This window comes from Triticum aestivum, chromosome 5A, assembly GCF_018294505.1.
Source record: "Triticum aestivum cultivar Chinese Spring chromosome 5A, IWGSC CS RefSeq v2.1, whole genome shotgun sequence".
Lineage (NCBI taxonomy): Eukaryota > Viridiplantae > Streptophyta > Magnoliopsida > Poales > Poaceae > Triticum > Triticum aestivum.
Window position 1 is genome coordinate 256,527,166 of NC_057806.1, and position 25,565 is coordinate 256,552,730.

The following is a 25,565-nucleotide window of genomic DNA, read 5'->3' on the forward strand; positions in this document are numbered from 1 at the left end:
TCATGATGCTGAATTTAAAGATGTATTGCAGAATTGTAAGGAAGGGAGAACTTGGAACAAGTTCGTTCTTAACGATGGATTTGTGTTTCGTGCTAACAAGCTATGCATTCCAGCTAGCTCCGTTCGTCTTTTGTTGTTGCAGGAGGCGCATGGAGGAGGATTAATGGGACACTTTGGCGTCAAGAAGACGGAGGATATACTTGCTACACATTTCTTTTGGCCAAAGATGAGACGGGATGTTGAGCGTTTTGTTGCTCGCTGCACTACATGTCAAAGAGCTAAGTCACGACTCAATCCTCATGGTTTATATATGCCTTTGCCTGTACCTAGTGTTCCTTGGGAGGATATATCTATGGACTTTGTTTTAGGTTTACCTCGAACAAAGAAGGGGAGGGATAGCATATTTGTTGTCGTGGATAGGTTCTCGAAAATGGCACACTTTATACCATGTCATAAAAGCGATGATGCTGTTAATGTTGCTGATTTGTTCTTTCGTGAAATTATTCGCTTACATGGTGTGCCAAATACTATTGTTTCAGATCGTGATACTAAATTTCTTAGCCACTTTTGGAGATGTTTATGGGCTAAGTTGGGGACTAAGCTGCTTTTTAGTACTACTTGTCACCCCCAAACTGATGGACAAACTGAAGTAGTCAATAGAACATTGTCTACTATGCTTAGGGCTGTTTTGAAGAATAACAAGAAAATGTGGGAAGAATGCTTGCCTCATATTGAATTTGCTTATAATCGTTCATTGCATTCTACTACTAAGATGTGCCCTTTTGAAATTGTGTATGGTTTCCTACCTCGTGCACCTATTGATTTGTTGCCTCTTCCATCTTCAGAGAAGGTTAATTTTGATGCTAAAGAACGTTCTGAATTGATTTTAAAAATGCATGAGTTAACTAAGGAAAACATTGAGCGTATGAATGCTAAATATAAACTTGCTGGAGATAAGGGTAGAAAACATGTTGTGTTTGCGCCTGGAGATCTTGTTTGGTTACATTTGCGTAAAGATAGATTTCCTAATCTGCGCAAATCAAAGCTAATGCCACGTGCTGATGGTCCTTTTAAGGTGTTAGAGAAAATAAATGATAATGCATATAAACTTGAGCTACCTGTAGATTTTGGGGTTAGTCCCACTTTTAACATTGCAGATTTGAAGCCTTATTTGGGTGAGGAAGATGCGCTTCCGTCGAGGACGACTTCATTTCAAGAAGGGGAGGATGATGAGGACATCAATACCATTGTTACACCCACAGCCCCTACTGTTACATATACTGGACCAATTACTAGAGCTCGCGCACGCCAATTAAATTACCAGGTACTTTCGTTTCTTGGTAATGATTCTAATGTTCATGAGATTATGATGCTGCCTAAATTGGATACATTTGTTTTGCTTACAAATGAAGGGCCTAGCTTGGAGAAGGATGAACATTGGAGCAAGAACACGCATGGAGTTGATGGCATGCGCAAGGGGATCAAGAACGGAGTTACAAGTGATGATTTCAGGACTTTGAAGCCGCCATAAGGAGTGCATGAAGCCTTGGACGAAATATACAAGATGCCACTTCATAATATTCGTCCATAGGCTATTCTAGGTGCTGCGTCACCTTATTAATGGGCCAGGCCCATGTAATTTCGAAATACTTAAGTATAGGCTATTTTTAGAGTCCGTATGTGTGGGGAAACAAGAGTTAGGGTTGGTTTCGGACCCCACCCTCAAGGGCCACGAAATTCCCCCCTCTTCCTCCATATATACAGCCCTTAGGGCGTCGTTTAGACTTTGGGTTTTGTTTAGATTAAAAGTTCGCCATAGCTGCAACTTCGCGTACTTTGTTTGTGTCCAACGACCAGACCAAGACGTCACAGAACCCCACCTTGATCAATAAAGCTTTCATCTTATATTCGCAATATCCCGATTGCAATCTCAGTTTCTTGCTTGTTCTTCGTTTGCTCGCAGGAAACAGACCCTCGTGGTCAGGTTGATCGTGCTCCGGCGTGGTCAATAACCCTCGGAAGTTGGTTTAGCGATTGCTAAGGCGCGACGTCTCACACGTTCGTAGTCGGATCGTCAAGGTCGACTCCCACAAAAAACGATAGCCACCATCTCATCGAAACATCGGGACACCTTAGCCTCTATCACCTCCACATAATTAGCCCTTTATAGATGATCCCCTCTTTCCGCTGATTGCAATTGCATTGTTTGGGTGTGCCCAGCGAGATGAGAACGACACGTGTTGGTGAATGCAAAATTCAGAAAGTGAATGTAAAGATGTTGGTGAACGTTACTCTCGTTTTGGAATTTTGGTCAATGCCATTGTTGAAGTTGATGTGGTTTTGTAATCTGAGGTGCTCCAGGCGTGGTTCGTACTAACATTTGCATTACAAATCCGATATATGTTGCTGGCAAATTTTGCGTATGCTACTTCTGCTACTAAACACCTAATAGCGGAACTGAATCATCGAACTCACTACCTGTAAATTGATAATGATTAACTCACAGACTTACAGAGTTACAAGAAGAGCATGCTTCCGGTTTTGAGCATTTGTCCCGATTGATTACAACTTCAGTAGGTAGGTTCAGAGTGTTTGAACACATGCCTCCATCTCAGCTTGATATACATCTGCTACTTTCTGAAGATTACCAAAAGACATCATAAATGGTTGTCCTTCCCTCAGTTAAGTTTGCAATGTATTGTCCAGTTCCGTGCCATCACGCATGCATTTACATGATAAATCTTCGAAACAGTAAGTTCAGTCCATTTTCTGCAGATGTTAGTGTTCTAGGGAGACACATCACAGCAAAGGAGATGGATCTTCAGTCCAGATTAATAGATAGGAAGGAAAATTTAGGGCGTTGTGATCACTAGAGGGAGGAGGGCAAGCAGGTTCCATCCGTTATCATCAAATAAGATTAGTCGTCCTGAACTGTGGTAACCGCAATGGTGCTGCTTAGTTGCAGCACATCGTAGGAGGTGATTTTCTCAGCCATGCCGTTCAGAACGATCCGAGGGCCGGAGGTGGGAGACAAGCCCGCGGGGTGAGGGTCTTTTTTGCAAATCGCGTGGGTGTGCTAGGCTGAAGGCGGGCGTCTTATTGCAAGAATTGCTTCAACGCACTACAGATGGAGGATTTGAATCCAACAGATGGCAGCGACAGGATAGAGGGGTGCACGAACTCAAGTGGATTCATAAAATAGGACGCCTAAATAAATATAGTACTACATACTCCCTCCGTTCCGAATTACTTGTTTTAGATTTGTCTAGATACAGAGGTATCTAACACTAAAATGAGTCTAGATACATCTGTATCTAGACAAATCGAAGACAAGTAATTCATAACGGAGGAAGTACTAACGATATGAGATGGAAGGAGTAGACTAGTAGATAGAAAAAAAGACCTAGTACTACTCTTCTCCGATCATCGGCAGGTCTAAAAAGGTCAGGCGGAAAGCAAACCAAAGCAAACCTCCCCCGACTCCTAAAACCTTAAACCCTAGCTCCGGCCACTCCCCCATGGCGGCCATCCGGGTCATCCTCCCTCATCCCCACCTCCCCATCCCCTCGTGGAGACCCCAGCTCAAGCCCTCCTCATCCTATCCCCGCCGCGCGGTCGCCGCCCCAGCTTCGCTGTCTCCGTCGCCCCTCACGGCTTCCCTGCAACTCGGAGATGTGATCGAGGCGCAGCAGTTCGATCGGCAGGCGCTTAATGAGATCTTTGAGGTGGCGCGGGAGATGGAGGCCGTGGAGCGCAGCTCCCACGGGTTCCGGAGCCGCGTCCTTGAGGGGTACCTCATGGCCACGCTCTTCTACGAGCCCTCCACCCGCACGCGCCTCTCCTTCGAGGCCGCCATGCGCCGTCTTGGCGGGGAGGTGCTCACTACCGAGAACGCTCGCGAGTTCTCGTCCGCTGCCAAGGGCGAGACCCTAGAAGGTGAGTTGCCTAAAAGTATCTTGTCAGGCCTTGCCTTGAGCATTTGTGCTAATTGCTGCCTTCTGACCTTCACGTGGAATGGACAAGCTGAAATTTTGATTCTAATTGTAGTTATTTTGAGAGTGAATGAGGATGGGTAGTGGTTGGGCGATGCCGGTTGGTGGTGAGGAAATGCAAATTTTGTGGGTTATGGAGGAACATCGGTTTTGATTTTCAAGTGAGATTTTAACTAGGCACTAGTTGTGCAATAACTGCGAGTTGTAGCAAATTATGAAACTTTGAGGACCTGGGATTTCCTTAGAACCATTGTGAAGATTATTTGAGGAGGTCATCATCACTTCCTTGGATCTGTAAAGTAGAAAATTTTGGGTAGTCTGTATACGACTTACAGTGAAACAAACATGGGTTATCTGCCATGTTTGGTGAGGCCATCAAAGAAAAGTCAGCTACTGGAACTAGTTGGCTCTCAACCTTAATTATTTAACAATTGAGAAAATTCTTACATGCTGGTGTGGAGTGAACTATACAGATGGGGTGGGGGGTGGATGCTTATATAAATTATTGGGCAGCCCCAGTGCATGTAGCTCCTGCTTGCGCAGGGTCTGGGGAAGGGTCCGACCACTTTGGGTCTATTGTACGCAGCCTTTCCCTGCATTTCTGTAAGAGGCTGTTTCCAGGACTTGAACCCGTGACCTCATGGTCACAAGGCAGCAGCTTTACCACTGCGCCAAGGCTCCCCTTCATGCTTATATAAATTATTATGAACTACAATTGGGAACATCCTACTTTAATTATAGATTGGCTACCATGTTCATATAATTGCGTCCATCCAATTCCATTGTTAAAAGATAGGGCCACCCTTACTAGTTTACTTCAATCATTGTGAATTTATTTTTCTTGGATGATATGAATGTGCAGTTCCTGCTGGTTTTGATGTAGGGACCACACGGTTGATTAATCCTACTTTAGTGATCTACGCTCTTATATTTCTTTACAGAGGGAGTATTATTTAATTTTTTAAATAACGTTTCCCAGATTATACCTGGATTTTTTTTTGGATTCTTAGAGCATCTCCAGCAGCTTCCCTTTTGCCAAAAATTTCATTTTATAGAGGAAGTTTGCACAGAAAACACGCTCCAACAGATTCCCTATTCCCACCCCCGCCCCCTCTCTCTACATAGAGTGGAAGTTCCCAATACCTTTTCCAATACATGCCATGTCAGCGGGCCGCTGCCAATCACCGCCGACCACTGCGCCGCTGCCGCACGTCGCTGCCGGACTGCCAAACTGCGCCGCCCACTGCCGTGCCGCACCACCACCATGTTAAGAGTAATCCTTGGAGCAGTCAGTCAGTCTTTCCTTAGGTACTATGCTAGCGAGTCAAGACTGTGTCTTAGGCTACAAGTCAGTGGGTCAAGATGTCTTAGGCTGTAAGAAAGCCATGGAGGTGGTTCTGTACTAGTTGCTTTCAACTATAAATATGGGGTAAAGCCTAGCCAGCTGCATCCATCTCAGCCCAGAAACTGAGTTCCCAATCAGAATCACCTGTGCTCTTGCTAGTTGCTGCTAACAATTAGCATCAGAGCTGATTAAGGTGAGGATCCTAAGAGATGTTAGTTTTAGGTCAGGGCGCTGCCCGTAGTCCAACTCCCTAGCCACGGTGCCATTCCCCCTCACCACCACCAAGACAACCGCGCCACCGTGATGTTGGAACGTGCGAGGTTGTCGTTGAGCGTGTCATTAAGAATCTTGGCGGTGGCAAGTACCCGACGCTGACACGAACGAACAACGCCGAATAGAGCCTTCGCATGAAAGTCATGCTGCAGGCTCGGGGCCTCCGGGAGGCTATCGAGCTTGGCGCTTACGACTTGTAGGAAGGTCGAATGGCGCTGGAGGCCATCTTGCACGCGGTACCGCCAGAGATGATGGCCAGCCTGGCTGTCAAGCGGAGCGCGCAGGAGGCTTGGGAGGCAGTCCGAGCCATGCGTGTCGGCATGGATCGCGTGCGGAAGGGCAAGGCACAACAGTCGAGGAAGGAATTTGAGACGATCTCATTCCATGAAAGGGAGTCCGTCTCCGACATTGCGCTGCGCCTCACCAACCTCGTCACAAGCCTCGCCACTCTCGTAGAACCGATAGATGAATCTGAAACCATCGAGAAATTCTTGTGACTTGTGTCACTCAAGTTCTCCTAGCTTGCTCTTTTGATCGAGATCCTCCTCGACATCTTTGAGTTGTTGTTTGAAGAGGTCACTGGTTGGTTGAAGGCGGCGTAGAACCGTCTCGAGTCGCAGGAGCCTCCACATGGGCATGACAGGCTTCTTCTCACCAAGCAGCAGTGGCTGAAGAAGATGAAAGTTCGCCAAGGGAGCAGCTACTCCAGGCCTGCGTGCGGTAGTGTACACCATCGATGGTGACCACAACGGAAGAAGGGTGGAGAAGGTGGTCATGATCACGCGGCACCCAGGGATGGCGCACACGATGACACATGCCACAATTGTAGGCGTCATGGCTGGGCCAAGGAGTGCAAGCAGCCTAGGAGAAACAGGGCTCTCCTGGCCCAAGCAGAGGAACATGATGAGCCTGCTCTCGTCATGGCTCAGGTCCGTGCCGCTCCAGCCCTAGCAACAGAGGTGCAGGACAACGTCACTTCAGCCCCAACCATGGAGGTACAGGACAACATCACTCCACTTCAGCCATGGTGATGCATGACAACATTGTTCTAGCCTCAGCCATAGTGGTGTAGGATAGTACCACTCTAGCTCCAGAGCATGCTCCCCTTCACATCGATGAGCCGAAGGCGAAAGCCTACCTCGGCACAAACAACGACGATGAGCGAATCGAGGGCGGGTACCTCGACAGCGGCGCCACAAACCATGTAGAGGCCATGGCGATGCCTTTGCTGAAATTGACCTAACGGTCACTGGCACTGTCAAATTTGGCGATGCTAAAATCGTCGAAATCAGGGGCATTGGCACCATCATCTTCGCTGGCAAGAACAACGGAACACAAGGCCCCCAGTGGCGTTTACTTCATCCCATGGCTGAAGAACCCGATCAACAACATTGGTCAGCTTGATGAGAGCGATGCATGTGTGCTGACCAGAAGAGATGTGCTTTGAATTTGGGATCAACAAGGTCGACTCCTTGTTTGGGTTAGGCATGGCCAGAATCGCCTTTACCTCCTACATCTTCAGGTGGCCTGCCCAATATGCCTCTCTGCCCGCCACGACGACATCACTTGGTGGTGTGATGAGAGATATTGGCATCTCAATTTTGACGCATTGGAGAAGATGGGACACCTCACTATGACACGCGGGCTGCCATGGCAGGATCACGGGGAGCAGCTCTGCGACATGGGTGTCATCACTAAGCATGGCTGCGGCACATTTCCTTAGCAAGCAAGGTACCACACATAGGAGCTTCTTGAGCTCGTCCATGGCGACCTTTGCAGTCCCGTTTTGCCGACACCTAGAGGATGGCGCTACTTCTTGCTGCTGGTGGACGACACCACTCGCTACTTGTGGGTGAAGCTCTTGGCTGCCAAGAATAATGCACCTGATGCCATAAAATAATTCGAGCAGAAGCAAAAGCTTAGAGTGGATGTAAATTGCGCATGTTCCGCATGGACAATGACGATGATTTTACCAAAATGGAGTTTGCTATCTATTGTGTTGTCTATTGTGCTGATGAAGGCACCCAACGCTACTTCTCCGCACCTTGCACCTTACACGCCGCAACAGAATGGTGTCGTCGAGTGGCGGAACTAGAAGGTGGTGGCAATGGCATGTGCTCTGCTGAAACAGAGGAGCATGCCAGCTGAATTTTGGGGGGAGGCTGTGAGCATTGCTGTCTTGCTTCTCAATTGTGCTCCCACCAAATTCCTTGCTCGAAGACGCCTTACGAGGCGTGGCACGGCCGCAAGCCGGCTGTCCGCTACCTTCGCACCTTTGGGTGCTTAGCATATGTTAAGGAACTGGGGACCTGCGTAAGCTCAATGACCGGAGCTCTCCTACTGTGTTCATTGGCTTTGAGGAAGGTGTGAAAGACCGGCTGCTGGACCCTAATCGGCGTCGGTGTACGCAACGAGCTCGAAGGAGGCGGACGCACGGAGATGAAGGCCGAAGCCCGGCGTGCCGCGGATGTACCGAAGTATCTGTTTGATGAGCGCCCAGTGCACGTCATGAGGTGCATGCATGTGCTGCCAAACCTGCTGCACGGTGTAGCAGATGTCAGAGTGAGATATTATCACACACCGATAATGCTGTGACATTATCAGTGGGCTTGCCGTCGGCGGCAGACAGCTTGGGCTTGGCCTCGGCCGGCGTGGAGGCCGGTCTGCAGCCGTCATGCCCACATGATCAAGTCGTGCCCACGTGATCAAGTAGGTCGATAGCGTACTCCTCCTGATGGAGGAAGAAGCCGGGGGCGTTGCGGCGGCGGACATTGATGTCGAGGACGAAATGCAGAGCGCCGAGGTCCTTGAACTGGAATTTGGCACTCAGCTAGGCAATGACATCATGAAGAAGAGCAACGTGCGATGCGATGATGACAATATCATCGACGTACAGGAGGAGGTAGGCTACATGATCTCCGTGATGAAGCATGAACAACAACGTGTTTGATGTTGTTGCGCGGAAGCCAAGTATGCCGAGGAACACAACAATGTGATGGCACCATGCGCACGACGGCTGCTTGAGTCCGTAGAGGGAACGAGATAACACACAGACGTCGTCGGGGTGAGCGGCGTCAGCGAAACCGACCGGTCGGCTGTTGACACATAATACACTCCTGTAGGACCGCGTGAATGGAGGAAGCGAGTGGAGGCCAACTTGACAACGGGGGAGAAAGTCTCCGAGAAGTCCGCGCTGGCGGGCTGAGCGAACCCGCGCACGATCCACCTCGCTTTGTACCTGTTTAGGGAACCATGTCCAGGGAACCATCGGGGTGAAACTTCTGACAGAATACCCACTTTATGGTGACGAGGTTGGCGCCATGGGACCGAGGGACAAGCGTCCAAGTCTGGTTGGCGTGCAGGGTGTCAAGCTCCACCTGCATGGCCGCAGTCCAGTGAGGATCACGCAGGGCAACACGAGCCGAGCGGGGAACCGATGAGATCACGTCGGAAGCAAAGGTTGGCGTAGCGACGGGGCAGGAAGATCCCACGTTGGTCGTGCGTCACCATGTTGTGCTTCGGGAGAACCGGACGGTGAGGAGGGTAGCGTTGAGGGTAACATACACCATCAACGCTAAGAGTCTAACTAACTGAACCTATTCTAGTTGAGAGGATATACATTACCAGAGAATTGGGAGGAGGAAATCAGAAATGCGTGTGAGAAGGTGGTGGAGCAACAACAGTGAAGTGCATCCTTCGCTATGTCGCTAGCACCAGCCACCACGGTCTATGCTATAGGCGGAAGACTGGAGAGACACGGCTGATTTGTTAAAGTGACAGTGACCTCGCCGGTGAGCGCGAGTGGCACGGTGTTCTTGGTAGTAATTTGGTGAGCTGGCAGTCACTCAAGTAACGAGTGGTGGCTCTGACCTCCTGTGAGGCAGAGTATGTGGTTGCCACATCTGCCGCAACACAAGGACTTGGCTGGCTTGGCTGCTTGGTGAACTCCATGGGAGAGAAGTCGAGGCAGTCGGGCTAATGGGGGACAACAAGTCCGCCTTGGCGCTGGCCAAGAACCCGGTCTATCATAATGCAGCAAACATATCGACTTGCGGTACCATTTCATCGGGGACTGCTTGGTGAATGGGAGTGTCATCAACGACAGCTACATCAACACCACAGACCAACTCGCTGACATTCTAATGAAAACACTAGGGCGGGTGAAATTCCATGAGCTGTGTGCTAGGATTGGGATGGTCCAAATCAATTCAAGTCTGATTTGCAAGGATAGGGGGGAATTGTTAAGAGCAATCCTTGCAGCAGTCAGTCAATGAGTCGAGTCTTTTCCCTAGGTAGTAAGCTAGTGAGTCAAGCCTGTGTTTTAGGCTACAAGTAAGTGGGTCAAGTCAAGATGTCTTAGGCTGTAAGAAAGCCACTGAGGTGGTTCTGTACTAGTTGCTTTCCCCTATAAATAAGGGGTGAAGCCTAGCTAGCTGCATCCATCGCAGACCAGAAACTGATTCCCAAATCAGAGTCCCTGTGCTCTTGCTAGTTGGTAATAACACACCATGCCACCGCTGCTGCCTGGCGCAGTGCCGCCGCCGCACCATCGCCACCTTGTCGCCCGCCTGCCGCCGCCCGCCCGCTCTGCCCGCTCTGCCTGCACTGGTCCCCTGCCCCACCGTGCCACCTGTCGCCGGAGCTCCGCTGGTATCTTCCATGCACATGAGAGGGAGAGGGAGAGGGGGAGGGAGGGAGGGAGGGAGGGAGGGAGAGAGAGGATCTGCTATAGCAGTACACCTATGAAACCCAATAAATTTAGTGGGAGAGCCCTAATAACCGCTTATTGGGGAAAGAGTTTTTGGGTGATCTGCTGGAGATGCTCTTACTTGTACTCCATTCAAAGTAATGCGTGTTTTTTAAACAAACATTATGTCAAACCATGTATAACCAATGCAGATACCATAAGAACCGTTGAAGGTTATTCTGATATTATCGTTCTGAGACATTTTGAAAGTGGAGCTGCCAGAAGAGCAGCGGCTACTGCAGAAATTCCGGTTATTAATGCAGGTGATGGGCCAGGGCAACATCCTACTCAGGTAATTATTATGTTGCTAACTCTTCCTGCTCCTTTTATTGGGAAGCACCGAAGCAATGTCCACATTCTTAGAATAAGACAGTTCTTCTAACAAGGAATTTGCAACTTTTATTTGAGGGTAGGTGCTATAGTGAATGGTCAGTGAACCATGTGATGGCATTCCCTTTTTTGGTAGTATTAGGTGTTGATCAGATATTGTCAATTCATACTATAGGCTGATTTTGGATCCAGTTTCTGTTTTGCCATGCTTTCTTTGTAGAATTGAGTTGATGAATGATGCTTCATGGTAGGGTGATGATGGCAATTTTGTTGACAGTTCTGCAGCCTTTCTTTAATCGTTAGTATAAATGAGCGATACACTTCTGTGTCTGCCTCTAGCACTTGGTTGAGGCTATCCTAGTATTTCCCAATTGGCCATATTATTTGGAAGAATAAAATTATCTATAGTAATGTCGACAAGTCATGGATTATAAACCTTTCTGGAATATGCAATGTGCTGTCCTGTACTTTTGAAGGTTTCTGTGTAAATTGAGCAGAATTTCATTCTGTTGGCATCACCATACAAATTTCTGCTGTGACAACCCCATCCCCGTTTGTTTCTTTTTATACTGTATTTTTACCAGGATCATTGTTTATAAGGTGGTAAAGAGACCTAAGGCAAGCATCACCTGCTCTGACGCCTAAGCGGCGCCTAAATTGGGCATATTTCTAAGGTGCTGCCAGAGCGCCTTATCACTTAAGCAACGCCTAAGCGTCTAAAGCAGGACGCTTTACAAACAAGGACCAGGATTATGTATTAAAGAGGCTATTCGGCCGCGATAAACTAGAAGTTGATGACCACAATACCCATGTATTCATGTGTTATGATCACGAGAGAGAATAGTTGCTCGTAAAGATTGATTTGATGGTGAAGATAAATTGTGAAAGAAAGAGAGAACATACATTAAACTCGCTTGCACGCCTTATGTACTGAAAGTGTATCTGTACGCCTTCTATATTGAATGGAAGTCAACGGGTTTTCAGCTAATTGTTTGTGCCCATTACCCATTAGTTCGTCCACCACCTCTTTGTCTAATTCATCATGTTGGTAAATATAGTTTGTTTGTGCTCATTGGAATCTACTTTCTGTTGTTACATCATGCTGAAGTACCACTTTTGCATTCTTTGTAGTTGATATGTTCATTCTTTCATTCAGGCTTTGTTGGATGTATATACAATAAAGAGAGAGATTGGTAGGCTAGATGGAATCAAACTTGGTTTGGTTGGAGACCTTGCCAATGGGAGAACTGTTCGTTCTCTGGCCTATTTGATCGCTAAGTACCAGAACATTAAGATATACTTCGTATCTCCAGATGTTGTAAAAATGAAGGTACTTTTATCCCCAATAATTAATATTGTCTGGCCTCTTTTCTTTTGAATTCTATTGTAGTCCGATGGAATAAATGGATTGTTGTTTGTATTTCTTCTTGTTCAAAGGATGATATTAAGGAGTACTTAACTTCACAAGGTGTTGAATGGGAAGAAAGTTCAGATTTATTGGATGTGGCATCCAGGTGTGATGTAATTTATCAAACACGCATTCAAAAAGAAAGATTCGGAGAGAGGATCGATCACTATGAGGCAGCTCGTGGGAAATATATTGTGGATAAGAAGGTTTTAGGTGTGCTGCCAAAGCATGCTGTTATCATGCATCCCCTTCCAAGGCTGGATGAGGTCAGCAGTTATCCTTTCACATACATCGCAGAAATGATTGTTTATTATTATGAGTGTCACCTTATGTTGCATCTCAATCCCGTTGTGTCACTGGGGAGTTTTTGATTGTCAAAGGCTTAATCCAATATTTAACGAGTCTTTGAATTGGGGTGCTGAAGTAATCTGTTATGTCTAATTAGTACTCTCTCTGTTCACAAATATGAGATGTTTTGGATATTTCAATATGGACTACATAGGGACTGAAATGACTGAACAAACACACTAAAACATGTCTATAAACATCCGATTCAGAAAAAAGTTAGAACATCTTATATTTGTGAACGAAGGTAGTTACCATGTCAAATGATATGGCTTGGTGTAGTATACTGGTCAATTTAGTTATGACCAATCCATTCGGAGCTCGGGAATTGGTTAGCCAAAAGTAGTTCTTGATATTAAGCAAGTAGCAACTTGGATTCCCATGTGACCATAGGTATATTATACACGTATGGGTGAGGGAAATATTCAGAAAGCTGTTAGACCTTTGAACCTGAGCATTGATAGTTGTGGATGACACTAGGAGAGTTGGGACAATTTTCGTTGGTTTATTTCTCACACAATGCCATGCCAACCTGAGGGGTTGGGGATACATACTTATAGGCTGCTAGCCAGCCAAGCATATGCTGAGATGCCGCTAAGATGCCAGTCTAAGATGCTAGTCTAAGATGCCAGTCTAAGATGCTATCCTAACTGCCAGTCCTTGATGGTCAGGAACTCTATCCTAACTGCCACAAGGACCATGTGCTGCAGCCCCACAACGACCCTAGTACACAGACTTATCCATCATTCTCCCCCTAAGTCTTGTATGTTGTCTTGTGGGAGAGTTGAATCATCCCGATCCTGGAGCAAAGCTCGAGGAACTTGACCCTCCCAAGAGGCTTGGTGAGCAGGTCTGCGAGCTGGTCCGTGGTGTTGATGTAGCTTGCCTCGATGCTCCCTTCTTCCACACAGCTGCGGATGAAGTGATACCTCAGTCAGATGTGCTTGCTCCGTTCGTGGAACACGGGGTTCTTTGCCAGGGCCATGGCGGACTTGCTGTCCACCAGGAGCTGCACCGTTCTGGTGTCTTGAACAAGAAGCAGTCGAGCGAGCCAGAGCGCCTGAGTGCAGGCGGTGGAGGCCGCTATGTACTCAGCCTCACAGCTGGACAGGGCCACCACCTGCTGCTTGACTGATTGCCAGCTCACAAGACACTTGCCGAGGAAGAAGAGGATCCCGCTCGTGCTCTTGCTGGTGTCAATGTCGCCGGCGTGGTCGCTGTCACTGTACCCGACGAAGTGTGCCGCCCCCGGACACCTAGGGTAGTGGAGGCCGTGGTCGAGGGTCCCTGCTACATAGCGGACGATCCTCTTCACTGCCTGCTGGTGTTTCGACATCGGTCGCTCCATGAACCGGCTGACATAGCCGACGGAGAATGCCAAGTCCGGCCGTGTGTGGGTGAGGTAGCGAAGGCTCCCCACAAGGCGTCGGTACTGCGTAGCATCCACTTCCTCCGTCGTGCTGTCGCGGCTCAGTTTCAGCCTCTCCTCCATCGGAGTGAGAGCTGGGTGGCAGTTGGTGAGCCCAGCTAGCTCAACGATGCGCTTGGCGTAGGCGGACTGTCGAAGCGCGATCCCGGAGTGGTCCTGGTGCACCTCAATCCCAGATAGAAGGAGAGGAGCCCCAGATCACTCATCTGGAAGGTGGCCTTCATGTCTTCCTTGAACGCCGCCACCTCTGCATCTTTGGTGCCGGTGATCACCAAGTCGTTAACATAGACGCCCACCAGCAGGGCATTTCCTCCACTGCCCCGTCGGTAGACGGCAACCTCATGCGGGCTTTGCTCGAAGCCCATCTTCTTTAGCGTGGAGTCCAGCTTGGCGTTCCACGCCCTAGGTGCCTGCCGTAGGCCATAGAGAGCCTTGCGCAGGCGGAGTACCTTGCCCTCCTGGCCGGGAATCGCAAATCCCGGTGGCTGATGCACGTAGACTTCCTCCTTCAAGTCGTCGTTGAGGAATGCCGACTTGACATCCATGTGATGGACACGCCAGCCCTCCTGGGCAGCCAGCGCAAGGAGAAGTCGTACGGACTCCATCCGTGCCACAGGAGCGAAGGCGTCGTCGAAGTCGACTCCTTCCTGCTGCAAGATACCTCGGGCCACCAGGCGAGCCTTGTGCTTGATGATGGCGCCGGCTCCATCCCTCTTCAGCTTAAACACCCACTTAAGGGTGATTGCGTGGTGACCACGAGGGAGGTCAGCGAGCTCCCAGGTGCGGTTTTGCTCGACCGCATCCATCTCCAACTGCATCGCGGCGCGCCATGCCGCATCTCTCTCGGCCTCTGCAAAGGACCGTGGTTCGCCGTCCTCACACGCGAGTTGTAGCTGCGCCTCCAGGTCACGTAGGCATCAGTCCCGGTGCCGGCTGGTCGCCGAGTAGATCATCCATCGTGCGATACCGCAGCTGTTTGCCTTCATACCACGCGTCGACACGCTCCTCGTCGTGAGTGAGCAGGGAAGCGAACTTCATCGGGTTGTGCTCTGCGTGAGCTGGTGTTGATGAAGACGAACCCGGAGTGGTGACTGCCGGGGCTGGAGTATGTGGCGTCGCCAGGTGTGGTGCCGTCGGCGTAGCAGGCACCGGAGTCGATGCAGTTTTGGGGGCCGGGGTAGACGCGCCCGGCGAAGAGGAGCTGCTTGCTCCCCCGGCTTCCTTGAAGTGGGCGTACTCGACAATGAAGTCGTCATACGTCAGCGTCGAGCCGTTGTCCACCGCCTTGTCCCATTGCCACCCTCGCCCTTCGTTGAACACGACGTCTCGCGTCGTGCGCACACGCTGTGTCTTTGGGTCGAGGATGCGGTAGGCCTTTGAGCCCTCCGCGTAGCCGATGAAGACTCCTGGAGTGCTCCTGTCGTCGAGCTTGCCGATGTGGCCGAGCTCCTTAGCGAACGCAAGACAACCAAAGACCCGCAAATGGGAGACTGCCGGCTTCCCGCCCATGCCAGGCCTCGTACGGTGTCCTGCCGTCGAGTGCCTTAGTAGGCGAGCGGTTGAGGATGTAGACGGCCGTCAGCACCGCCTCTCCCTAGAAAACAGCTGGCATCCCTCTCTGCTTGAGGAGAGCCTGAGCCATCCCCACAACCGTCTGGTTGCGCCGCTCGACGACTCCGTTTTGCTGCGGGCTGTACGGCGCGGAGTAGTGGCGCTGGATGCCCTCATCGGCGCAGTGTGACGCGAATTCAGCCGCCGTGAATTTGCCGCCGTTGTCAATGCGCAACACGCGCAATTTGCGGCCGCTCTCCGCCTCCACACCAACCTGCGCGCGCCTGTGTCCGCCGCTTCTCCCTTGCTGCCGAGAATCATCGCCCACATGTAGCGAGAGAGATCGTCGACGAGCAGCAGGAAGTAGCGTCGACCTCCTGGTGTGGCTGGCATCACCGGGCCGCACAAATCTCCGTGCACGAGCTCCAGCTTCTCCTTGGCCCGAAAACTCGCCTGTTGGGGAAAGGGGAGTTGTCTCTGCTTCGTCAGTACGCAGATGTCGCAGAACTGCTCCACATGGTCGAGGCATGGCAGGTCTCGTACCATCTCCTTGGCACTTAGACGCTTCAAGGCCTCAAAATGAAGGTGCCCAAAGCGCTCATGCCATTGCCACGCCTCGTTGTCCCGACGGACAACGAGACAGACCGGTTGTGCCACCTGCACATCAAGGACGTAAAGTTGATTTTCACCTCTGGGTACCTTGGCGAGAAGGCGACCCTGGCGATCCCAGATGCGTAGGACCCCATGCTTAATCAGCACGCGTGAGCCGTTCTCATCCAGCTGTCCCAAGCTGATGGAGTTCCTTAGCGCGGGGATTTAGTAGACACCGGTGAGCAGCCGGTGTTCTCTCGTCTTGGTGGTGAAGATGACGGAGCCGACGCCCTTAATTTCCACAACGGAGGCATCCCCAAACTTGACGGAGCCTGGCGCATCGAAGTCGAGCTCGGCAAAGAATTCCCTTCGACCGGTCATGTGGTGGGTGGCGCCGGTGTCGAGGCACCACCCCGTAGTCTTGTCTTTCCCGGAGCCATCTCCGAGAAGGGCGTGTGCTTTTGGCTCGTCGAGGTGGATGAGAGCTTTTGCGACTGGTGTCGCTGAAGATAGCCCAATGCTTGCACGCGCCATGAACAGAGCCGTCTCCTCCTCCTTCGCCTGTGCGACGTGAGCCTGGCCTTGTCGTGGTTGCCGACACTCATTGGCCCAATGGACAAACCGGCCACCGTTGTGGCAACTGTTGTCTTGTGCCGGCTTGGGCTTGCCAGCGGCGCCGTCCTTGGCGCCTCCGCGGGCGTCACCTTCGGCACGTCCTTGTGCCCTGCCTGTGGGGCCTCTTCGCGTCTTACGCTGCTTGCCACGCTTGCGGCCGCCCGTCGTGGAAGAAGGCTCCCCCTTCTTCCTGTCACCAAGGCTGGCATCCCACGGCTCCTGAGTTAGGAGCAGCTTCCCGCCGGTGGTGATGGGCCCCGAGGAAGGATGTGGCTCGTTGGTGTCGACGACCTTGAGGCGACCTATCGCCTCCTCGATTGTCATCGTGGAGAGGTCCAGCAAAGACTCGATCGATCGAGCCATCTGCTTGTACTTCTCAGGGATGCACCGAAAGAGCTTCTCGACAGCTCTCTCCTCGGTGTAGGTGGCATCACCAAACTTCACCAACTTCTGCAGCAGAGCGTTGAGACGGAGAGCAAAGTCATCAACGTCCTCACCTGGCTTGAAACCCAGGCTCTCCCACTCCTTACGAAGTGCCTGCAGAGTGGACTTGCGAGCACGGTCGCTGTCGATGCGTGCCGCGGCGATGGCGTCCCAAGCTTCCTTGGCAGTCCGCTAGCCGGAAAGCGAGAATTGCATTCCGGGCGGGACTGCGGCGATGAGGGCGTCCAGCGCCCGTCGGTCCTCTTGGTGGTCGACGTTGCTGTCCTGGACTGCCTGATCTGCATGATTCCGGCCCACTCGACGTAGTTGGTTTTAGTGAGGGTAGGCCACCCAGCACTGGGACCAACATCCCTGACCACAGTCCGGACCTCGTAGAGGCCGCGGTCCTGGTCGTTGCAGCCGCCGTCGCGGTGCGCACCTCCACCTGGAGCGCGGGCGTGCACGGCTGTCCACTGCGCCGTTCGCTCTTGCGCCACTTTGGCGCGGTCTGCGTCAGCGCCGTCGTCCGCAGGCGCGGAGCTGTTGGAGCTGCCGGAGCCGCCGCGGAGTGCCTTGGCATCCGCCGTAGCCTCACGTGCTGCTGCTGCTTCTACCTCCGCCCTGGCTGCTTCTACCTCCGCTCTGGCCACTTCCAGCTCCGCTGCAGCCAGCCTCGACACCCTTGCTGCCGCAGCAGCTGTTGCTATAGCCGCTCGCTCACGCTCCTCTGCCACGACGCGCTCGGCCTCCTGCCGGCGCCGTATGCTCGAGGTAGCCGTGTGTTGAGAGCGACCTGCAGACATGGCTCACTGCAGGGGCCTGTTGCGTGAAGAGGAGGCTGTTGAAGACGAACTGCTGCTCGACAGTCCGGAGGGAGGAAGATAACCAGAGGCAGACGGAGCAGCTGCTGCTACCGACTTAGGCTTCTCACAGGAAATGCTCAGGGTACAAGATAACGAGGCTCTGATACCACTTGTTAGACCTTTGAACCTGAGCATTGATAGTTGTGGATGACACTAGGAGAGTTGGGACAATTTTCGTTGGTTTATTTCTCACACAATGCCATGCCAACCTGAGGGGTTGGGGATACATACGTATAGGCTGCTAGCCAGCCAAGCATATGCTGAGATGCTGCTAAGATGCCAGTCTAAGATGCTAGTCTAAGATGCCAGTCTAAGATGCCAGTCTAAGATGCTATCCTAACTGCCAGTCCTTGATGGTCAGGAACTCTATCCTAACTGCCACAAGGACCATGTGCTGCAGCCCCACAATGACCCTAGTACACAGACTTATCCATCAAAAGCCGCTTATACTATGCCAAATGATATGGCTTGGTGTACAACAACAACAACAACAAAGCCTTTAGTCCCAAACAAGTTGGGGTAGGCTAGAGGTGAAACCCATAAGATCTCGCGACCAACTCATGGCTCTGGCACATGGATAGCAAGCTTCCACGCACCCCTGTCCATAGCTAGTTCTTTGGTGATACTCCAATCCTCCAGGTCTCTCTTAACGGATTCCTCCCATGTCAAATTCGGTCTACCCCGACCTCTCTTGACATTCTCCGCATGCTTTAGCCGTCCGCTATGCACTGGAGCTTCTGGAGGCCTGCCCTGAATATGCCTAAACCATCTCAGACGATGTTGGACAAGCTTCTCTTCAATTGGTGCTACCCCAAATCTCGTATATTATCATTCCGGACTCTATTCTTCCTCGTGTGGCCACACATCCATCTCAACATACGCATCTCCGCCACACCTAATTGTTGAACATGTCGCCTTTTAGTCGGCCAACACTCAGCGCCGTACAACATTACGGGTCGAATAGTCGTCTTGTAGAACTTGCCTTTTAGCTTTTGTGGCACTCTCTTGTCACAGAGAATGCCAAAAGCTTGGCGCCACTTCATCCATCCGGCTTCGATTTCATGGTTCACATCTTCATCAATACCCCCATCCTCCTGCAGCATTGACCCCAAATATCGAAAGGTGTCCTTTTGAGGTACCACCTGCCCATCAAGGCTAACCTCCTCCTCACACGTAGTAGTACTGAAACGACACATCATGTACTCGGTTTTAGTTCTACTAAGCCTAAACCCTTTCGATTCCAAGGTTTGTCTCCATAACTCTAACTTCCTATTTACCCTCGTCCGACTATCGTCAACTAGCACCACATCATCCGCAAAGAGAATACACCATGGGATATCTCCTTGTATATCCCTTGTGACCTCATCCATCACATAAGGGCTCAGAGCTGACCCCTGATGCAGTCCTATCTTAATCGGGAAGTCGTCAGTGTTGACATCACTTGTTCGAGCACTTGACACAACATTATCGTACATGTCCTTGATGAGGGTAATGTACTTTGCTGGGACTTTGTGTTTCTCTAAGGCCCACCACATGACATTCTGCGATATCTTATCATAGGCCTTCTCCAAGTCAATGAACACCATATGCAAGTCCTTCTTTTGCTCCTTGTATCTCTCCATAAGTTGTCGTACCAAGAAAATGGCTTCCATGGTCGACCTCCCATGCATGAAACCAAACCGATTTTTTGGTCACGCTTGTCATTCTTCTTAAGCGGTGCTCAATGACTCTCTCCCATAGCTTCATTGTATGGCTCATCAGCTTAATTCGGTAATTAGTACAACTCTGAACACCCCCTTGTTCTTGCAGATTGGTACTAATACTAGTCGAATACCCGTGCGTTGCCACGGGAGAGATGTTACCGATCAAATTATTGCACTATCAATGTTTGATGTGCTTTACTTTGGAGTATAATATAATTTGATCAGTTTGGTTATAGCGAATACATTATTTATTTAGGCGTATCATAGAAGTTCTATGAGCTCTAAGTTTTATGAATAAATTTTTTAGATAACAACTTTCAAAGACTAAAATTGAATCTGAAACTTAAGTGACAACTCTATTACTTAGACAATTCGTTTCCTTCTCCATGTCACACCATTTTCTTTGCGTCGCAGACAAAAGCTATATTGAAGCAATCTGTCACATGGTGTAGTTGGCAGTGTAGATCATAAAGGTTCCATGTACAGTCTATGTACATCAGCCAACACCATAAAGATTAGAGATGCGTGCATGACGCGGTAAAGAAAAATTAATCACTAAATTTGGTACTTTATTTGAAACAAAATAATTAGATATTAAATGACACCAATAAAATAGTACTCCCTCCTGTATATTAATATTCATGGTGATTTCGTGTCATTATCATTAACAAAATAACCTGTAGAAAATTATTCCCTTCTCTTGATCATACCATGCTACCCATTAGTACTCTCAATGTTAGTCAATAATGACAAATCATAACGTCAAAGTGTAAGAACAAACTTGTTTTGGTGACCAGAAATAAATTACCTGCACAAGTCGTTCTTAAAGCTACAGGATGCAAGAGGAAAGCATAGTTAGAGCTACAGGATATAAGAGGAAAACATAGTCACACAGGACGAACAAAAGGGAGAGACGAACAAGATGATTACATGAACACAACGTGTCCTAGGTCCTCTCCCGCCGCCCTGGCTACTGCCTGCCCTGCACTCGCGCACGCCGCTCCGCAGCTGTCCCAAGCATCAACCATGTGCCTCGCCCGCGCCCTTCAGTAGCCCCACGAGCACCTGGCAGCCGTCACCGGCGCCCTCGCCTGCGATTCTGCGATGCCGAGACGAGCGGTCCTGCACCGGGATGAATGTAGCTAGAGCGATGGCCATGTCTGTACGCGCAGCCGTAGCACGCCCTTGTAGACCACAAAGAGAGAATGAGCATAAGAGATGAGGGAAAAAACTACTTGGATTGCAGCCGCCACTGCCCTAGCTCAGGCACGCTGCCGGCTTGTTTTCTGCTCCTCCATGAGTCGTGGCAATTCGAGGGGGCTCCGGGCCTCAGCCGCTTCCGCCTCGACGATCAACCCTGTCCAGGGCTCGGGGCTTTATAGAGGACCACCAGGAGCATCTCGATGAAGACGATAGAGACAACGCCGCCGCGGCGACCGATGCTGGTGAGTTCAGAGGCCAGGAGGTAGAGCGCGATGGCCACCCCAAACGTAGGCGTGAACCCTGCGCGTCCACCACTTCCCCGCCCGCGTCATGCTAGTGACGCGCTCCTCGAGGAGGAACACCATTGAAACGGTGCACATGGCGGCCTCCCGTCTGGCACGATGGCGAGCATGACCAGGAAGGAGGAACATGCATGGTCAGGTCGTCAGGAAATAAGGAGAAGCCCTAGCAGATCGTGCATGTATAGATGTGTGCATACCAGTGCGTTGATTTTGCCTGGTCTAGCGGCAGTTCTGGATTGCATAGGAAACGTGCATGCGTGGGTAGGGTTGTTTCTTTTTTGGTTTTTCCCCTTGTAAACCGGAGGGTTGGAAGTGTGGGAGGTGCTGTAAAAAGATCGTTGCGGTTCTCGCGAGAGGCGATCATGGTCTCGTGGATGGATCGTGGGAAGGAGGTGGCCCAATGATACGTGTCCAACGAGGTGGGGGGATCGAACGAGGTGTCGAACCACGAGGGGAGGTCGAACCATCACGATGTTCGATCCCCCTTTAATAGTAGAGATACTCCGTCTCCATTCTTCTGGCATCTTGTTTGCCCGAAAAATGAGGTTGAAAAGCTTGGTTAGCCATACTATCGCTATGTCCCCGAGGCCTTTCCACACCTCAATGGGGATACAATCAGGGCCCATCGCCTTGCCTCCTTTCATCCTTTTTAAAGCCTCCTTGACCTCAGACTCCTGGATTCGCCGCACAAAACGCATGTTGGTCTCATCAAAGGAGTCGTCTAGTTCAATGGTAGAACTCTCATTCTCCTCATTGAACAGCTTGTCGAAGTACTCCCGCCATCTATGCTTAATCTCCTCGTCCTTACCAAGAGTTGGTCTGCTCCGTCCTTGATGCATTTGACTTGGCCAATATCCCTCGTCTTCCTCTCTTGGATCTTGTCCATCTTATAGATGTCCCTTTCGCCTTCCTTCGTGCCGAACCGTTGGTAGAGGTCCTCATATGCCCGACCCCTTGCTTCATTGACAACTCGCCTTGCAGCCTTCTTCGCCATCTTGTACTTCTCTATGTTGTCTGCACTCCTATCCAGGTATAGGCGTCTGAAGCAATCTTTCTTCTCTTTAATCGCCTTCTGGACGTCATCATTCCACCACCAGGTATCCTTATCTTCGCTTCTCCTTCCCCTGGACACTCCAAACTCTTCTGAGGCCACCTTACGAATGCAAGTCGCCATCTTCATCCACACATTGTCCGCATCCCCTCCTTCCTCCCAAGGGCCCTCCTTAATGACCCTCTCCTTGAACGCCTGAGCTACCTCTCCCTTGAGCTTCCACCACTTCGGTCTAGTGACTGGCACGCTTATCCCGCTGGACATGAATCCGAAAGCGGAAGTCAGCAACCACCAGCTTATGCTGAGGTACAACACTTTCTGCAGGTATCACCTTACAGTCTAGGAACGCACGCTTATCTTCTCTTATCGAGAGGATGAAATCAATCTGGCTAGAGTGTTGGCCACTACTAAAAGTCACCAGATGTGGTTCTCTCTTTCTAAAGAGGGTGTTAGCTACAATCATGTCTTAGGCTAGAGCACTTAAGACATCTTCTCCTTCTTGATTCCTGATGCCATAGCCAAACCCCCCATGCGCCCCTTCAAAACCTGTGTTAGATGTACCCACGTGGCCATTGAGGTCTCCTCCTATGAAGAGCTTCTCGCCAATCGGTACACTCCTAACCATGTCTTCCAGGCCTTCCCAGAACTCCCTCTTGGTGTTCTCATTGTGACCTACTTGCGGGGTATACGTGTTGATAACATTGAGAACTAAGTCCCCAACTACCAGCTTGACCAGGATAATCCGGTGCCCACGTCTCTTGACGTCTACCACTCCATACTTGAGGCTCTTGTTGATCAAGATGCCTACGCCATTTCTGTTTGCGGCCGTCCCCGTGTACCACAGCTTGAAGCCGGTATCCTCCACCTCCTTCGCCTTCTATCCCCTCCATTTGGTTTCTTAGACGCAAAGGATATCAACACCTCTCCTCACCACTGCATCAACTAGCTCTTGAAGCTTCCGTGTCAGAGACCCTACGTTCCAGCTACCTAAGCGAATCCTCCTAGGCTCGGCTAGCTTCCTTACCCTTCGCACTCGTCGAGTCAAATGCGAAGACCCTTGCTCATTTTCCACTATATCCGGGCGCCGATGTAGCGCGCCACTAAGGGCGTGTTCGGTAGTTGCCTGGCTTCTCAAATCCACATTTCCGGCCGTGGAGTCCAGCCGAACGGGTCCACTCCTGGATTTTGGAACGAGAAGCTGGCTCGTATCTGCGTGTAAAATCCACGGAGCGGCGGAGTTGGGAAAACCTGGCTTTGAGGAAATTGGGAAGCGGGATTTGGAAAGAATTACGTGACTGTGCAACCGCGAAGTGATTGATGGACCCGCCACGCTCGAGCCCCTCCAGTCCTATGCACCTGCGACTCCTCTTCCCCCTCCCCAACCCTAGCCGCCGCACGCAGCAGGCGATGGCGCAAAGCACCTTGACCGCCGGCGGCCGCGCTCTCCACCGTCGTGACCCATGCTCGAGCCCCTCCAGTCCTCCACACCCGCGACTCCTCTTCCCCCTTCCCCGCCCCTGCTCGCCCTCTTCCGCCACCGTCGTCGACCAGGTCCGCCGCCGTCAGCGACGAGATTCTCTTCAGTGAATCGAGCTTCGCCGCTGTGATTCGACCACTGACCATCAGCGACGAGCTTCTCTGTCGTCAATTGAGCTCCCTCGCCTCCCCGTCCACCTCTTCCAATTTGGTCAGTAGCCCACGTATACCCAGGCCACAGAGAAACGAAGCCTGTCAAAATGGGCCGAATAAACACTTTCTGGCCTTTTGGCCTTGTTGATCGCTGGCTGCGAGAAGCTGCCGCACCGAACAGATTGGTCGATCCAGGAGTTTAGGTGGGAAGCTGGCTGCTGGATCTGGGCGACGGAGTTGAGGATTTTGCAGCCGTGGTGAACTACCGAACACGCCCTAAGGATGCGATGACCCGATCCTCGCTCACTTGCCACCGTATCCGGATCAAGATACGGCGCGCCACCAGGGGGTGACGGCCCGGCCCTTGCCCATTTGCCACCACACCCGGGTTCCGATGTGGCGCGTCGCTGAGAGGGTTACGCCCAACGAAAATCTTTTGGGTTTCTTCTTCATAAGAGTGGCTGAGTTTTTACATTGGCTCGCCAAGCCTATCACAACCCCCCTCCTTTACCCGGTATTGGGACCGGCTATGTTGAGACAACATAGGCGGAGTTGGCAGATAAATATTATAATGAGTTCTCCTTCAGTATGGAGTATACTGGTCCATTTTTCTGTCACGAATCCATTCTGAGCTCGGGAATTGGTTAGCCAAAAGCAGTTCTTGGTGTTAAGGAAGTAGCAACTTGTATTCCCATGGGCCCATAGGTATATTATACACGTATGTTTGAGGGAAATATGCACAAAGCCTTTTATACTATGGGGAAAATACAGATGCTGTACATGGCTATAAATATAAACACCCCTGTCAACCTCTTGGTGGATCAACAACATCGAGTTCCAAGAGATAGAAGCCGTACTGTACCAAATTTTTTTTTTTTGGGGGGGGGGGGGGGGTCTTGGAAAGTTGTTCAGCTGTGATGTTTCCACATCCGAGCAGCAACATGTACTAATTACCTAACAATGTGAAAGTTATCTTTTCATGAGAATCACCTATGATTTCCTTCATTTCTCTGAAGGAATCAACGTTCGTGGCAGTTGACATGTTATTTCTTGGTTGCTTGGGTATTGTATCATAGTGATACATGGGTTTAATTGGTTCCTAGCTCGTGTCAAATTGGAATGTGCAGGATTCAATGTTTGTCGTTTTGCAGATCACAGTAGATGTTGATAGTGATCCAAGGGCTGCATATTTTAGGCAGGCTAAGAATGGCCTCTACATAAGGATGGCACTGCTCAAACTTCTGCTTGTTGGCCATTGACATTCTTTTTCCTGGTGCGTGAGCTTTGCGATGTCAAAGGATCAGAAATGTAGTCTTAATCATTGGCTCCAAGTTCAACTGTTCGGTGCTGTGCAAGGTATAAGAAAGTTGGATCCTTGCAAGAATAAAGCAATGATTGTATGATACATGCTCCATAGGAATATTCTCTGTTATTATGTGGAACATCCTTTTCCCCAGGATGGAATGCAATGTTCGAAAAGAAAATTATATTTTACCTACGAAATTCACTTGCTGATTATGGTCCAGTACAAAAAGGCAGCCATGTTTGCTTCCTCATTTGCTGATGGACACTCTGCTGTTTTGGCTTGCTGAAGCTCGACAGCTTTTACCTCAAGTTGCTTTTGCTTCTGGCTGCATGGTTCAAGTCTACTTCTCACAAACAAGTTTGCGACAACTATTTGAGTTACTCTTGGTTAGAAATATATCACTCACCTTTCAGAATTCACATGTTCAAAGTTTGCAAACTTTCAAAATGTTGAACTTCC

General features: G+C 50.3%; 1 protein-coding gene across 1 annotated transcript; it reads left to right on the forward strand.

Moving 5' to 3' along the window:
• Positions 1–3,413: 3,413 nt before the first annotated feature.
• LOC123102911 (aspartate carbamoyltransferase, chloroplastic) lies at positions 3,414–25,364 on the forward strand. Its single transcript, XM_044524373.1, has 5 exons — positions 3,414–3,936; positions 10,510–10,649; positions 11,844–12,017; positions 12,125–12,361; positions 24,952–25,364. The coding sequence occupies exons 1-5, from the start codon at positions 3,519–3,521 to the stop codon at positions 25,057–25,059; spliced, it is 1,077 nt and encodes a 358-aa protein (XP_044380308.1). The 5' UTR covers positions 3,414–3,518; the 3' UTR covers positions 25,060–25,364.
• The last annotated feature ends 201 nt before the right edge of the window (positions 25,365–25,565 follow it).

What these genes read in the sequence shown, in the direction of transcription:
- LOC123102911 (XM_044524373.1), top strand. Translation starts at nt 3,519, where the DNA reads ATGGCGGCCATCCGGGTCATCCTCCCTCATCCCCACCTCCCCATCCCC. An exon ending in CAGGGCAACATCCTACTCAG is followed by an intron (nt 10,650 to 11,843) that starts GTAATTATTATG and finishes TCTTTCATTCAG; the next exon opens with GCTTTGTTGGATGTATATAC. An exon ending in CCCTTCCAAGGCTGGATGAG is followed by an intron (nt 12,362 to 24,951) that starts GTCAGCAGTTAT and finishes GTCGTTTTGCAG; the next exon opens with ATCACAGTAGATGTTGATAG.